At 39.6% G+C, this 17,167-nt stretch overlaps 3 protein-coding genes across 3 annotated transcripts; 2 read left to right on the plus strand and 1 right to left on the minus strand.

Annotated features, from left to right (window-relative positions):
• The first annotated feature begins 212 nt into the window (after positions 1–212).
• On the plus strand, positions 213–6,584 carry ccdc77 (coiled-coil domain containing 77). Its single transcript, XM_084060201.1, has 12 exons — positions 213–248; positions 1,427–1,473; positions 1,839–2,025; positions 2,493–2,635; positions 2,874–2,970; positions 3,157–3,244; positions 3,658–3,743; positions 4,829–4,977; positions 5,167–5,428; positions 5,603–5,728; positions 6,025–6,177; positions 6,284–6,584. Exons 2-12 carry the CDS (start codon positions 1,439–1,441, stop codon positions 6,434–6,436), a joined length of 1,479 nt encoding a protein of 492 aa, XP_083916327.1. The 5' UTR covers positions 213–248; positions 1,427–1,438; the 3' UTR covers positions 6,437–6,584.
• A 1,206-nt stretch (positions 6,585–7,790) lies between these two features.
• On the plus strand, positions 7,791–13,567 carry hdhd5 (haloacid dehalogenase like hydrolase domain containing 5). The gene is made up of 8 exons (XM_084060442.1): positions 7,791–8,105; positions 10,186–10,389; positions 10,486–10,598; positions 10,831–10,924; positions 11,031–11,064; positions 11,175–11,349; positions 11,504–11,692; positions 12,086–13,567. Exons 1-8 carry the CDS (start codon positions 8,007–8,009, stop codon positions 12,489–12,491), a joined length of 1,314 nt encoding a protein of 437 aa, XP_083916568.1. The 5' UTR covers positions 7,791–8,006; the 3' UTR covers positions 12,492–13,567.
• A 152-nt stretch (positions 13,568–13,719) lies between these two features.
• On the minus strand, positions 13,720–17,112 carry rab19 (RAB19, member RAS oncogene family). Its single transcript, XM_084060443.1, has 4 exons — positions 17,024–17,112; positions 16,174–16,362; positions 15,330–15,513; positions 13,720–14,367 (listed from the first exon to the last, which is right to left on the minus strand). Exons 1-4 carry the CDS (start codon positions 17,072–17,074, stop codon positions 14,093–14,095), a joined length of 699 nt encoding a protein of 232 aa, XP_083916569.1. The 5' UTR covers positions 17,075–17,112; the 3' UTR covers positions 13,720–14,092.
• Positions 17,113–17,167: the final 55 nt, after the last annotated feature.

The following is a 17,167-nucleotide window of genomic DNA, read 5'->3' on the forward strand; positions in this document are numbered from 1 at the left end:
GGGGCAAACAGAGAGAAAGTGCAAACTATGTTGAAGTTCATCCATGACGGTCATGACAGATGACCGTCTTGTGATCCATGGCTAATGTAAAATGTATCGCTGCACATTACGTGCCACTAGGTGGCAGTATAATCCAGAACAAAACTACCGAGTTTCACCCGAAGAAAACACAGACAGCTGTAAACTTCCGGTTTTTCAAACACTATTCACCACGACAACAAGAAGAAACTCTAATGAATCAATGAAAGGTAAGAGAAGTAGAGAACAACGCTCCACAATTAGATTACATTAAACAATGTACATAAACCATAGTGAAAGGTAAGAGAAGTAGAGATTAGAGAACAACGCTCCAAAATGAGATACATTCAAACAATACGTTTAAAGTGCAGTAGAAAAGATTAAGTTGAGTGTAACATTCTTACTATTGCTCTTCAATGTCATGTTATTGTAAGTGACTTGTTTCCCATGTATCGCAGAGAATGAACACAGTCTCTTCTAACTAATGGCAACACTGAAAATATACTTTAAAGTTATTTAAAGGGTCATTTTTTACAAGCGTTTGTGCTGCTTTATATTTTTCAAAGCCCCGCGTCCCCCCGCGCCCAAGGTTCTTGCTATTTCCTCCGCGGTGGAAAGACAACAAGCTATCAACGCGTCGCGATGGTAGCTTGTAGATATGTTCTTTTTTAGTAAGCGACACCCATGTACGAAGGAGTATACATGACACATTAAAGGGACCAGACCGAGACAGTAAACACTGCTGCTGTTCACCATCTGTTGATCCTTTCATAAAGCATGAACACGATCTGATCTCTTGTTACACAGTGGATCCCAGTGGTGGAAAGTAACTTAAGTACATGTACTTAGATACTGTAAGTACAGTTTTGAGTTACTTTTTACTTTTAGTATTTCCATTTTACAAGTTACTTTGCAGATATAAATCATTATATTATAAAACATACATTAACCACTTTAGCCCTATTTTATACATAGGCTATTTGAAAATAGCCGTTAGAGCTTGTAGATCTGCTATTTTCAAACATTTTAGTACTTTTACTTTTGGTACATTAAGTCAATTTTGATGCCAGTACTTTTGTATTTTTACTAAAGTAACATTTTGAAAACAGGCCTTTACTTGTAATAGAGTATTTTTATATTGTGGTAAATATCTGAGTACTTCTTCCACCACTGGTGGACCCAAGGAGGACTGCCTGTAATTTAGCACTGCAGTGAAAAAACCTCAACTGTCTGCAATACACACACACACACACACACACACACACACCTGTTGCAATGTATTCTGCTTCTCTGTATCCAGACCCTCCACAGAAGCTGTCGCTTACATTATAAAACTGTGACACTCTCAAAAGAGACACCATTAGTGTATAATGAAGAGCTACATAATCTTTTCTACTTTTGTTTTCAGCAAAGACATAGGATGGAATCACCAACAAGAGGTGCTGTGCCACAAAGGTAATGGCTGCCACCAAGTGAAAATACAAAACGCCATCACATACTTTTGGAGGCTTTCTAATGAGAATAATCAGGCAGCATAATTCATGAGTTATCAAATAAAAGGGGAATGCTTTTCACGTTTTACACACTTATTTCTTTAGTATGATAGTCTAATAATCTAGTCTATGATAGTCTAATAATAGAGATTTAAACGTAATACAAAATTGGGTGTAAATATTTGGCTTGGTTTAGTCTTTCAACCACTTTGAAATTAATTCAATTGCACACTGTGACACTGACATAATACAATTTTTTTTTTAATTATAAAAAAAACACAGATTAATGTTGATATCAAACTTCTGCTTCCCACCCCCCCCCCCCAGATCCAGCAATCGTACCCAAGGCCAAGAACCCGATTCCCCGCTTCCCCCCATCAATGAGCGCCTGGCATGTTTACGTCCATCCAGGGAGCTACTGGAGTTTTACAGGCAGAAGATCGCCCAGTTTGACGATGAGCACGTGGAGCTGGTGCAGATGTTGGAGAAATACAAAGGCCTCACAGATGATCAGGTAAAAGGAAATGGCATGTTTTGGAGATGTCTTTGTTTTACTTGTAGCTGCAGTTCTACTCGCCGTTCTACAGAGAAAGGGATGTGAGTGTGTGTGTATAATGCCTCTTAAGTCATTATACAAGTCACAGGGGGAACCCAATGGGGTCCCCACATGATTTTGGGGGGGTTCCCCAGAGGACAGTGACTTTTTTAATACCTCAAAAAGAAAGAAAAGAAAAAGACCATCACTGCATCAAAAGTAATCAACAAACTATACTAGAAAAACTGGTCAAACATTGGCCAAATTGTCAAATAATAATAATAAAAGAAAGAGGCACATTTTTGGAAAATAACAGATCTACAAGCTGTGAGCTTGTATATCTGCTATTTTCCCCAGTTCAAATATGATTATTTTGGGGGGTCACGGTCTGAAAAGGTTGAGAACCACTGCTCTAACTGCCTTCCCCTCTCTCCTCATCTCCAAAGCACAAGCTGCAGTGGGAGGTGCGCCAGCGGGAAGGAGAGATCTCTGAGCTGCAAAAGGCCCTGAGTGACATGCAAGTCTACCTTTTCCAAGAGAGAGAACAGTCCCTGCGACTGTATGCAGAGAATGACAGACTAAAGATCAGGTGGGCTGAACATGTATGCAAACCCTTAAGAACAGTAATAGGTAATAGTAATAAAATAACAGGTTTATATGGTAGCTAAGAGAATATCTTTGTTACAGACATGTTGTCATTTTAATTTCCCTCTTCTGCATTGAATAACTAGCTGAGTTTATTTGTATTTCCGCTGTAAATCAGTTAGATAGGCCACCATCTAATAATAATAAAAGCAGCAAACACTTTCTCTCTTCACTGTGCACAGAGAGTTGGAGGATAGGAAAAAAATTCAGCACCTTCTCGCTCTGGTGGGTCCTGATGTGGGAGAAATCACATACTTCCACAGAGATCCCCCACATAAGGTGTGTAGCTAATTACTTTAAATATTTAATATTGTTAAATTATAATCCAAACACATAGTCATATACACATTATACAGTATGACATCATACCTTCAGTGAGTGCATCTAATTTGTCCTCACTCAAACTGACATTACATTGCTTATAATTACTAATAACACAATCTCAATCTCATAACTATATTTCAGGTCACCATCCCACAGAAGACGTTTGAGCCCAGGATTCAAGAACATTTAAATCTCCGGCCAACAAAACAAAGACCTGGATCCAGTAAAGGTTTGATCCACATTCTTGCTTTCTTTTGTTCCAGGCGTATCAACATTGACATTTTAGATTAATGTTATGAAGATCTGGTCATTTTTGATGTCATGTTTGTTACATTGCTTCACCATATTAATCAACATGAATAAATATCCAGCGTTTTGCTCTGCAAATGACAATGAAGTTATGTTCTATATAAGTTTAACTTGGGGACAGAGAGGGGAGTTATTAGCTACTTAAACCCTCTAGACTTAGTAAACTGTAAGGGATTTGGCTCTGTACTTGGACTGCTTTTTTACATCTACACCAAATCTCTTCGCCAAAAATAGTAGATCTGTTAGAAAGATTAGTAAAACGTGGAATATTCACTCTTAGTAGTCTTTCCCTGACTGTGCAGTACCATTTCTGTCTTGTGTCTCTTTGAACAGAGAGCAGGAGGACAAAATCAGCAGAGGGGGTAAATGGAGAAAGTGTGGACCAATACAGAAATGACAATCAGACTTTGTTATTACAGGTAACTAAGAATTACACCTGGGTTCAGTAACGTTTTCCTTAAAGTGGGTGTAATTGATGAGTTTGTTTGTGTTGTCTATAAGTTAAAGTTCTACATTGCAATTGTAATCATAATAGTAATCATTGCTATAGATGAGTTTTTGTTCAGTGACATGGGCTGTGCCCTGCAATGCATGTTTTAATGCCTGTTTTGTCTTTCCATTATAAGCTTTACCACATGGGCATGTAAGCATGTATATCACAATAGTAGCTGTATATGTACATGTACAAAAAGCCTAATTTTGTTACACATGACATTGTGTACAGTACATGCTCTACATGTGTTTCCACCCCACATCACTAGGTGGAGCTGATGGCCCATTTATGTCAAAGATCTGAGTGGGATTGAAACATTACAGGTCTGGACCTTTGGTCTGGACCCCCTCGAAAAAACGAGATAATGCATCTCAAGGGGCTTATCCTCTAAAATAAATTTCTAAATAAATAAAGTAGATAATTTGTAATTTAAATAAAATAAATAAAGTATATACAGAGTTGCGCACCTTCCTTTATAAATTATAAATTAAATGTATTTTATATTTTGGTTGACACCAAAGAAAGGTGGATGTGTGTAAAAACGATCACAAAAAAAAGCTACACATACTGTACATTCACAAACATGTAGTCTCATCAACATTTTGTAGTTTTATTTATTTCTGATGTGTCTATATTCATCAGTTGCAGCTGAAAAACTGTTAAAATTATAATTCCACACATCTGGACACAAAAAACAACTAATCATTTGTAATCATTCTGAATCATAGATTGTGAAGTACTCTGCCTTTGTAATACTCTGCATTTAACCACTTTAAACTTGATGTACCTATGTTGGGCTTTTCATTATAGACAACAATCTTGATCTTTATTTATTTTTTATTTCTCAAAAAAAAAAGATTGCTGATCGCATCGCATCGCATCACAATGCGATATGCTTTGAACTCGAAGATCGTCTGTTTTCACTATTCAACTAAACCTGTGGTCATTTGTGCACACTGTTCTTCTAGCCAGTTGTGGAGTTGAGTGTGTCGTTGTGGCTTACCTTCGCAGGTGGAGGCATTGCAGGCTCAGATGGAGGAGCAAACCCGTCTGTCCAAAGAGCAGGTGGAGTCTCTGCTGGAGGAGCGCAGGATCCACGTGGAGGAGGCTCAGGTGCAGCACCAGAGAGACCAGGACCGCATCACGGCTCTGAATGACAAGTGGGTCTTTTTTTTTGTATATATCTGACAGATCAGCTGCCTCTGCAGTGGGGTTTGTATTTTACATTATTAATAATGCTCTGTTAGTTCTTGTTCATCTGTAATGAAAGACTTTGGATTTTAACAGTATCATTTGTCATATTGACCAGTTATTAATAACTATAAAACAAATATGTTGTCCTACCTCAGACTCAAGAATACGCAGACCCTGCTCTATGAGAGCACTAGGGATTTCCTGCAGCTGAAGTTTGACACACGGGCACATGAGAAGAGCTGGATGGTGGAGAAGGACCGTCTGCTAAGGGAACTAGACTCCTGCCAGGAGCGTCTGAGGAGGGGCAGGTCTGGCAGTGATGAGCCAGGACTACGGCCCAGGCCCAGTATCACTACTCTGCTCGCTACCCTGCCTCAATCTGACTCACAACAGCAGACACACAAACAGGAGATCAAGGTTTGTGGTTGTTACGCAAGACATTCATACACTGAATCGATAATTATAGTTTGAATAAAACTCTTCTTACAATGAAAATACTAGCATCCTCTGTGTTGTATTTTGAGAATACAGTCTACCACAATAAAGAACTTTTATTGTGAAGTGCTAACTTTATGCCATCCATGTTTGTAGGGGATGCAGGAGGAACTGAAGCAGGCCCACCGTCTGGCTGAGATGTACAGGGAACAGTGCATCACTCTGGAGACAGAACTGGCACAGATCAGAGAGGAGGGGGACGTGGGCAGGGAGATATTCAAGGTACACATGGGTACCCTCACCCTATAGGCAACAATTTTCAAACATTTTCAAAAAGCTTTGTAAGCTTGCAGATTGGCTATTTGTCGTACCATGATATATATAGGGCTTAAAGTTATACTGAGTAGCATTCTTCCGCATGTTGCTTGTAAACACAAGTCTATGTGCTATGAAAATCAAGTTTGATTTTCATGTTGTATAGAGAGTACAAGAGCAGAGAGTTGAGTTCTCTAATGCCCAATATAAAGAAATTGAAATGTGGCTGCATGCAATTTAACGCCAAACCTTTATTCGTGCAGGATCGCTCCGACAAGATGGCAAAGCGTCTTCAGCTGATGACACAGCGTTATGAGGCACTAGAGAAGAGGAGGGCCATGGAGGTGGAGGGCTACAAGACGGACATCAAACTTCTCAGACAAAAATTCAAAGATGTTGAGAAACAGCTCCTCAAGGTACACATGCATGTTGGAGTTTCTTTTGTCACTGTCAAATTATCCATGATTTAGAAACATGATATCATTATTGTTCAACTCATGGTATGAATATCTTGTGTTCTAGGTCACTCTGAACATTGGGCCTAACCAGGACCTGGCTATCCTGCATGAGGTCCGTCAGACCAATGCCAGGACAAAGAAGGTTCAGGGAGAGTTGATGAATCTGAAGGCTAAGATCTATGGGCTAGAAAATGACATGCGGTTTAGTTATCAGTAGAATCAGCCTGTATGTACTCTATAATAATTTATTCATGCATTCATTCCTTTTTGTAGGCCCATTGTTATCTCTTTATACTGATTGTTTATGAAACTTGGAACTCCATTTTGCTGTTTTTAATCAATAAAGATGTTTATTTTGTTGTATTTAAAACATGACTAATTAGATGAGTAAATGTTTGTGTGTGCATCTAGGAGAGCTATAATTTGCAATGTGTGGGTTAGAGTTCAGAAACTGTCATTTTAACCCAGCCCAAAAGATGCATGCAATTATATCATTATCATTTTTGAAAGATTTGTAAACAGCCAAGATAGCCAAGTTTCTACCCGGATTGGTTTGGTCTTGTGGTACAATAAGATAGACAGGCAATTATTGTTATTATTTTTTTTCCTTTTCAGTTTAACATGAGCTTCACAAAGTGTGCATTCAACATCAGACAGGCAATGATGACAGTAATTTACCAGTTCAAAAGTTTAAAGGCTCAAACCACCTTCGACCTGGCATTCCTATTTTGGGCAAAAGAGTAATGAAACCCTGATGTATAGGCTATACATATGTTTTTCCAAATTAGCCCCTTTGAATATATATGTGTTCACAAATAGGCTACGATCTGATTTCCGTATGCCCATGCACAGAATGGTATTGGTATACAAAATATTGGGATTGCTATCGATCAGTCTTACATTTCATTTTTTTATTTTTTTAAGTAGAGAACTGATATAAATGAATATATTTTAAATGTATTTTCTCAATATGTACAAGGTATTGCTTCACAGTCAGTTTCGTTCATTTTTTTACTTAATTTTATAAATATATTGTTGAAACTTTACAGCTACATGCAGTGGTCTGTAAAGTAACTAAGTGCATGTACTCAAGTACTTTACTTTTTTCAATACATTTTTAATTCTACTCCACTACATCTCAGAGGAAAATATTGTACTTTTATGCCACTAAAATTATATGAAACCTTGAGTTACTAGTGACTTTGTAGATTTTGATTATTATTACAAAAAAAAAACACTATTACCACTTCAGCCCTATGTATATATTCCGGCCATTTGAAAGTAGCTCTGCAAGCTCGCTGTGAGCTTACAGATTGTTTTTATTTTCAAAAGATTTTGTATCCATTTTGAACTTTTATATTTTGATGCCAACACTTTTGTACTTTTACTCAAGTACATTTTGAATACGGGGCTTCTACTTGTAACCGAGCACATCTATATTGCAGTATTGATACTTTTACTTAAAGTAAAAACATGTGAGTGCTTCTGCCGTGCCATCACTGGCTTACATGTTTTGTTATTGCGCTTTTGCGCATGCGTCCTCGTGTACAGTAAGCTAATGTTAGCACGGAGCTAGCACCACGTCGTAACACTGTATATCATACGATGCCACCATTAGATATGATATATGACTCAACTGATCCTCCAGCCGTTCAACAAGAAACGAAACTCATTCCCTCTTATCTGCTTCTGTTGATCTAGTAATGTTCAACTTGGTTGATCGGGAAACTTTTAGAGGCAGCAGATCTAACTTTGTGTAAAACTACACTGTTGATTATCCGGGGGAAATGCAGAGAATGCAGTGGTTGACGTCTGGTGGGCTGAAGAAGCTTAGTGGAGCTGCTGAACTACTGAACATCTGGAACTCTTCCAGAAGTTACAGCCATGTAAGTTATAATCACACCTTTACCACTAGCAGTTTATTAAATGCTCTGCAACGAATGCACTTTATGTTGTGTTTTAGTTTTGGTATTTTAATGTGTCTTAGATAGGCTTAGCCCTGAAACATGACTGTCATGTGTATACAAGCGTCATGTGAACCATGGCTAAGATAGGCTTGATGTTTTATGTTGCACAGCACTGTAGCCTTAGATCAAGACTATTGTAGATGTATTTTATCGAGTTTGACATTTGTATATCTACGTAACGAGTCTTAGCGACCTCCCCCCCAGTGTGCCCTTGACTTTCACCAGTAAAGCCCGTACTTCTCCGTACATCTACAACTGCAAAATATAAGGTCCGTATCCGGTTGCCCCAAATGTTATCTAGCGGTCCGGAGTCTTTGTGGAATGTATTAGTCTATATTTTTCAATAAAGAAGTGTTTTAATCCCGTCTGTGGCCGAACGCCATGTACCCCCCTCCGTTTACTTCCTGTTTAAATTGAGTGTAATTCCGGCTTTCACCGGATGCGCCCCGTCACTACCGCCCATTGAGAACTTTCGACGGAATCGGCCACAGACGGGATTAAAACACTTCTTTATTGAACACTGCGGGCTAATACAGTGCATAAAGACTCCGGACGCTAGTTAACATTTGGTGCAACCGGGTAAGCACCTTATATATTTATTTTATACATGTACGGAGAAGTACGGGCTTTCCTGGTGAATGTCCAGGGCGCACTGGGAGGGTGGTCGCTAAGACTCGTAGATATAAAAATGTCAAAATCGATCAAATATATCTACGATAGTCTTGATCTTAAGGCTAGTTGCACTGCAAGTGGCTGAGGGGTAACAGTATTTCATATTCTTTATGTATGTAAGTACCAGTGGTGGAAGAAGTACACGGATATTTTACTTAATTAAAAGTAGCAATACCATAATATAAAAATACTCTGTTGCAAGTATAAGGCCTTGCCTTTGTTCAAAATGTTACTTGAGTAAAAGTGCAAAAGTATTAGCATCAAAATATACTTAAAGTACCAAAAGTAAAAGTACTAAAATGTTTGATCGCGACTTTCAAATAGCCTATGTATAAAATAGGGCTGAAGTGGGTAATGTATGTTTGTCTATGTGTTTGTCTAATATAGCAATGTATATCTGCAAAGTAACTAAAGTTTTCAAATAATTGTAGTGGAGTAAAAGTACAATATTTGCCTGTGAGATGCAGTGGAGTAGAAGTAAAAGTATTGAAAATTGGAAATGCAGTGCAAATTGCAATGCAGTAAAGTAAAAATACCTCAAAATTGTACTTAAGTACAGTACTTGAGTAAATGTAGTTACTTTACACCACTGGTAAGTAAGTACATAGGGAAATTGACAAATTGATTCTTGATGGACACTATTATTCTTGCATGGTTCTGTTCTTGCCAGACTGACCTATAAATACCACCTGGTATGCATAAACCATGGGTGTTGTTTGTTTGGGTACACTGACACTGACAGCATACTGAGCATAGTGACACTGACAGCATCAAGGACCTCAAGATTGATAAGATCTTGTGCCAGGGACCCCCATATAGACCCCCTCTAGATTATTTTGTAATTCTACATCTATCTGCACTGTAGGTGGGGAGATAATAGTGGATAGAGTGAAACCATGATCCAAATAGTCAATCTTAATACATGCTCTCATTGGGCTAACTTATAACCATTGAAATGATAGGGACATTAAACTATACCTCATCCATCCATGAAGGACCCCTGTTTGTCACTTTTAGACATTGACCACTGGAACCTACGTTTAGCATAGAGTGGTTACTGTGTGTAGTTTGTGTAGGCTATAACATTGTCATAAGTCCTGATTCTAATGAGGGCAAAATAAACCTCCCCTCTGAATCAAACATGGTGTGGTTATGGTCAAATGGTAGAAGTTGCAACATGATCCAGGATAATTAAGATAAACAGCACTTTTTTCAGAGCTGTACATACAGTTCATCAAGGGTGTCCATGAGTAGAGGTGATTACGTGACGTCATAGAAAGAATTTAGAAGCCAGATTGAGAATTGAACGAGCCACCTATTTTCTCAGGTCAACAAGTCATTTGGGTTGCTCTTTGACATCGATGGAGTGTTGGTGCGAGGCAGGACACCCATCCCTGCAGCCAAGCAGTGCTTCAGGCAGCTGGTGGATCGAACAGGGAAATATAAGGTGCCTGTGGTATTTGTGACCAATGCTGGGAACTGCATGAGACAGACCAAAGCAGAACAGCTGTCACATCTGCTGGAAGTAGAGGTAAGGGGCAGTAAATGATTAACATATCGTTTTATCTCGCCTTACCCTGTGTTTTACAGAAATTATTTTGTTGACTTCTACTACTATCCTCATCAGGTGTCCCCAGAACAGGTGATGCTGTCCCACAGTCCCTTGCGAATGTTCACCCAATTCCACAACATGCGCGTGCTGATATCAGGACAGGGTCCTGTAGAAGAAACGGCTCACAAGTATCCTGTTTTAAACAAACCCAAGACCAGTTCAGGTTTATTCTGGTGTAGCCCTACCCTGGGATACGAGGACATAACTGAATGATACAGTATATGAAGGATTCTCTATTGTTTTATACTTAAAGAAATATGACTTAATCTGTATACCAAATTCCTTATACAGATACATTTAACTTTCATTGTTACATTTCTACCACTCTTCTGTGTTTGACTTTAACTTTCCAAACTCCAGTTTAGGCTTCAAGAATGTTATTACTATAGATATGTTGAGAGATGCATATCCTCTCCTGGATGTGGTGGACCACAATAGAAGACCCAAAGACGATGTAAGTAATAAAGTAGAAACCATTATTGATGTAAATGAATGTACATTGAACATGTTTTACCTACAAAATAGGCATACAATTCTACCGGGCAGTATCTGTTTTACAGGTTATGACAACCAAAAGTCTACCTCCAATAGAAGGTAGGGTTTGAATGATTACAGTATGTTTAGTGCTTATTCTCTCATTACTGGATACTTGTTTGACATTATGTTTTTGGGTTGTTTTCCCTCTATTCTGGGTCATGCCACAGCTGTCATCCTTTTCGGTGAGCCTGTCAGATGGGAGACCAACCTCCAGCTTATCACAGATGTCCTACTAACCAATGGGAAACCAGGAAATGCTTTGACTTCTCTGCAGTATCCTCACATCCCAGTCCTGGCCTGTAATATGGACCTGCTGTGGATGGCTGAAGCCAAGAGTCCCAGGTTTGTGCCAGGCCATCCACACTTAAATCTGCATTGGCCTGGTTTTGCTGAACATTATCCCATCAAGTTCTTCATGCGTTTGTGCATACTATTACATTTAATGTAAGACAATAGAACATCTTAATAATTTAATAATTTCTCGTAAATTACCTAGGTTTGGTCATGGGATGTTCCTGGTGTGCTTGGAGAACCTATATAAGAAGATCACAGGCTGTGAGCTTAAGTATGAGGCTCTGATTGGTAAGCCCAGCGTGGTGACTTATAAGTACGCTGAGCTGCTGATCAGACAGCAGGCCGAGCATCTGGGATGGACCGAGCCCGTGCAAAGACTCTACGCTATAGGGTAAGTAATTCAGAAATCTTGTAGTGTAAGTGATGTAGTATAGGAAAAGTGACTCAGTGCTCTAGTGAAATAGAAATAGTGTTGGATCAGTGGTCTAGACCAGTGTTTCTCAACCCCACAAAATAATCATATTTGAACTGGGGACCCCCCACCCTGATAAGCACTTGGAATGTAGGAGTTGAGGCATTACATTTTGTTTGACTCGGGTTCCACAGATTAATATTATGAAAATATAGCAGATCTACAAGCTCTACAAAATGACTTGGCGATAGAGTATAGGGTAGGGTAAGTGAAATAGTGATCTAGCATAGGTTAAGTGAATCAGTGATCTCTTTGATTTCAAGTTGGACCTACTTTCATTATCTTTTTCTGTCACGTCATCTCTTCCTACAGTGACAACCCCATGGCTGACATATATGGCGCCAACCTCTACAATCGCCACATCCAGTCCTCTCGGCGTTCCAGGGCCAAGATGCTGGCTCAGAGCAGCAAAGGTGGTTGCGAGCCCCAGAGCGAGACCGTCTACGATCAGCCCGATTTTACGCCAACGGAACTGGGTGGAGCACCCGACATCTGTGGGCAAGGAGGGGACCACCTCCCGGAGAGCTGTAGCTCCATGTTGGTGTGCACAGGAGTGTACAGCAGAGACCAGCAGGAGCCGGTCACCGAACATCGCATCTTCCACGGCCACAGGGACTTCCGATTTGACCCCACCCTCACGCAGCCCTCATTCATGGTGCAGGACGTGAAGGAGGCCGTGGAGCTGGTGTTTCAGCAGGAAGGCTGCCCACTGGAATGAAGTGAGACGAATGGCCCACGATTCTCAGCCTGGTTCCAGACAAACCCTAATGATAGTCACACCAACATTAGTAGATCTGTAAGGATTGTGGAGCTATTTTATATCCATAATTATCACAGAGAAATTGAGCCATTTCTGTGACCAGTCCTTTCAGATTTGCAGGAAGTGCCATGGGATTTAGTATGTCAAAGTAACAATATGCAGTTTTACCTGTGAACATGGGATCACAGTGACCGATTGAACCCACCTGCACATTGCTAATGCGTCTAGCAATGTACAGCAGTGTAACTATTCCTAATAAGCCAAGAATGCAAATTGCTGTCCATGATGCACTCACTGCCAACTACCTTTCTGTTTGAGTGACAGAAATGTTTCTCAGCCTTAACTAGCCACTGCAACACAATTTAAGTTATATATTTTAAACAATTCAACACAAAAGTGTAAGAAGCTATATAGGCATGTTATCACACTTGTTATAGGTTTATGTGCTCCAACACAGACAACATTTATTGCAAGTCACATAATAGCCTATACAAACATTCTACACAGACATTGTATTTTCTCTATTATTGTGTTTGCACTAAAATAGCAGAATTTGTTTGGTGTATTTTAGCTGCCATGTACATCCACACTAATGTTGAAGATATTTATTATGTGGCCAGGCTTTTTAGTTATGTATTTTTTATTTGAGTCTTGTTCAAGACTTTTTTATAACATCAAAGAGATTGTCATTTTAAAACAAAGCTGTTAGTAGTGACATACATTTCTGTGATATATACAAAAGATGCAAGTTAAATTTTCTTTTACAGATTGGCGCTGTATCTGTGGGAGTGGGTAAAGATTGTTTTACAATGTTGTATATTTTTGTTTTAGAAGACATGGGAGAGATCTATGTACAGTATGGTAACCAGATTATTTTATGTAATGAAATGCAGGTGGATTAATTCCGACAGATTCTAACTGAAAGTTATGAAACAAGGTTGAATTTGTAAAATTTAAATGGGAGGTTCAAAGCTGTGGAACATTTACTGTATTATCAAAGAATGAAAGAACAATAAAAATAATAATAATAATGATCATTTGTGTCAAGTGAATGCATGTATATCATAATAATACTCCTGTTCCCAGGGCCCGAGCTGAGTGTCCGGAATGTAATAGTTAATTTTGTTGCATGTGGAGCAGCACTGATTAACTTCGGAAGAATGTACACTACCAAAAAAATTGACATTTTAAATCTAGATATCATTAGGAAAATCCACACACTGATACATGACCTAGATGTGGAACTGACCTATAAAAGAAAATGTCCCAGATTCAACACCAACAACAGGCAATGTGTCCAGTTTAAGCGTCCTTTGAGCAAGAAACCGGACTCCTGCTTGCTCGCTCACTCATTGTAAGTCGCTCTGAATTAAGGGTATGAGCTTAAGTGATTACATAAAAAGAAAATACCCACAAAACAATTCATAAAACGTGTTTCACCCTGTGTTTCCCTGGTGACTTGACCCTTGATCTTCTGTAAACCACCTTCCGTTACAGTCCAACACAAAAGTGCACTGTGTGATCACAGGTTCTTCTCCATTTCGGGCAGTTCGATTACCTCAACAACCACATTTCTTATTTGAGAAAAAGGGTCCATGGATTGGATGGGAGTTGTCGCCTATCTCAAATTGAGGGAAGTCTTGGGAGGTCTCGTCCGTGACAATCATGCCATTCCGGGCCATCAGCTCTCGGGCCATGAGGCCGAAGGCTACGTCCACGTTCTGGGACTCCTTGGCCGAGGTCTCCAGAGCAGCCAGCACGCCTTTGTCTTCTGCCAGGGTGCACGCATCCTCGAATAACACCTGCCTCTGAGCATGGAGGTCTGATTTGTTACCTGGAAGGAACAAAACGACTGGGTAGTGGAACACTCAAACAGAGTGGACACTACAGCTATTTGAATGGCTGTCAATTACGTAAAGCAGGGGTCTTCAAAGTTTTTCAGGCCAAGGACCCCCTAGCTGAGATAGAGATGAAGCAGGGTCCCCCATTACTTTATTGTATAAAATTGTGTTGCAGATTTAAAATGTTCTTAGATTTCATAGACTAATTTGACAGCACTATCATCAGTGTATGTTGGATTCATGTTAATGTGTATTTTCAGACATTTAACCAGTTAAACCGTCAATACTTAACATACTTGACCTTTCACTCATTACTTAGTCAGCTCTTTTTTCCCTCGACACCAAACCTCTTCACCAAAAACAGCCGATCTACAAGCTCACAACACCTCGCAGCGCGAGGCGTTGTGAGCGTGTAGATCTGCTATTTTAGTAGGGATGATAAGGTTAAAGTGGTTAATGAAAAAAATAAATTCTCATTTGGCGGCCCCCCTGCAATAACTGAGAACCCCCTAGGGGTCCCGGACCCCCAGTTACTTTACCACTTAAGCTCTATTCACTTTCATCGTACAACAAAGATTTTTCAGAACAATTGTCCCCTAAGCGTCCTTGGGGAGTCTCCAGGCGGTCACTAGCAACTGGTAACAGTTTAATTTCACTATTATCACTGGCTAGAAGTTAGCCTACCGAGATAATGTATAAAAAGTATGTTTCATTCTCCACACCCACATTATAAACAGCTGTAGAATTCTGTGCTAAATCTAATTAACAACAGAAAACAAAATTCTCTCATGGGGGTCCCTGGCACAAAGATCTTTTCACCTACAGCCAAAACACATACTATCAATTTGGGGGGTCCTTGAAATGAATTGAAATGAAAATGTTTAAGAACCACTTTTGTAGTGAGTTAGCCTATACTAGTCAGTTGACCCACTCACTCAGTTCCTGTTCTACCCACCAATGAGTACCAGTACGATGCTGGAAGCTCCAAACTGCTCCACCTCTTGGATCCAGTGGGGCACAGAGTCAAAGGTGGTGGGGCGTGTGATGTCATAGGCTACCATGGCACCGTGGGCACTGCGGTAGTAACTCTGGGTGATTGTGCGGAAACGCTCCTGTCCTGCTGTGTCCCATACTTGCATCTATAATGACACACAAAAAAAGAGATGAGACGTGTGAAGATCAGGTTATGATCTAACATGGTTCAAGATGGGTTTTATTTCGGTGGGTTTAAATAAAAAATGTTGTAATACAACTTGTATTTGTTTATAATACTCAAATTTAAGTTATTGGTCTTGTGAAACCGTTCATTCAAAATAGTTCCTTTTTTATACATACTTACCTGAACATAAAATACACACACTATTACCATAAGATGTCTATGTTGAACAATCATCACACGCCCCGAAAGCTCACACACAAATGAACCACTTCAAAGTTCCAGTGGGCCACTCCTATTTCTTGAGTGGGCCAATCGAGGTATTTTGCATTTAAGAGGACAGTAAGAAATTGAAAACTCTTAACTGATTTACGAAGATGCTTTTATAATTATACTTAAGGGTCTTTAGGTCTGAAGTCGTATGATTAAACCTTAAATAAATAATGTTAGACAACTGAGTGAAACCTTGCTTTATTGGTCTTAGGTTAACGCACCAGATGGTCAAAGCACAGAGCCAGTAACATTTGAAAACTCTGTACGTATGTGATAGCAAGGCATTTTGGGTGCAATACAGTGAACACAGAATAGTCAGGTAAACTAAAATTGTGCTGCAGATATAATTTAAAATGTGCACTTCTCCTACCTTAATCTTCTTGCCATCAATATCCATGGTACGAACAGTGAAATCTACCCCAATCGTGTTCTGCTGCTTCTCCACAAACATGCCAGACTTGAAGCTCTGTACCACACAAGTCTTGCCAACATTCGAGTCCCCAACAAGGATGATTTTAAATAGAAAGTCAAAGGAGTCTTCCTGCTCTGGCCCCGTATTCTGCATGGTGAAGGGAGTCATACACAAGATGAGAATCAGACTAAAACACTGGGTCCAGTCCTTGAGCCCTCAAGCAATGAAACTGGTTCCTTGTAAGTTGTGTCAATAATGATTGTGAGTATTTACATAAACAAAAGGCAGGTCCTGTTCCCCATAAGGGTACATTTGTTTCAGTGTTTTCAACTATGTCAACTGCAGAAGAATTTGTCCCATTCTGAGAAAATCAACAGCATTATTGTATGAGAGGTTGTTGCAGAATTGTATACATTTCCATAATGCATCTAAAGCAAAATATAAATAAATCTTCCAAATATAGTTGTTTCTCGTTGAAGAGTATCCTTCAAGCTTAATCCAAATCCCAGTCTGTGAAACTTCACAAATGTTTCCCCATTATAGACAGGCAGGCATTCCATGGGTGTCACCTATCAAAATTCACATAGGAGTCGCTCTAACAAAGTCACATTCCATTTTTCTTAAGACAGTGCATCCAAAAATAGAAAAATCGTTTTCTTCATTCTGATTTTGTTTCCGTTTTCAACATTACATTTATCAACCAGCTCTCTTGCAGTCTGTGCCCTTTAAACTCAACCTCTGTTCTGGTCCCACCCAAAACCTTTCCCCCACTCACTCTCTCACCGTACATGTAAGACACGCCCCCTACCTGTCCGGGTAGGTGTGATTTCCAGTCGCTGGCCCACCTGCACCACTGCATCTTGGGATGTGAAGTGTGTTCAGGCTCTGTCAGGAGTATTAATTACTGGAAGAGCAAGGATAAAACAAACACTGAGGAGATCATTGGCAAAAA

This window comes from Gymnoscopelus microlampas (genome assembly GCF_963454915.1).
Source record: "Gymnoscopelus microlampas genome assembly, chromosome: 6".
Classification (NCBI taxonomy): domain Eukaryota; kingdom Metazoa; phylum Chordata; class Actinopteri; order Myctophiformes; family Myctophidae; genus Gymnoscopelus; species Gymnoscopelus microlampas.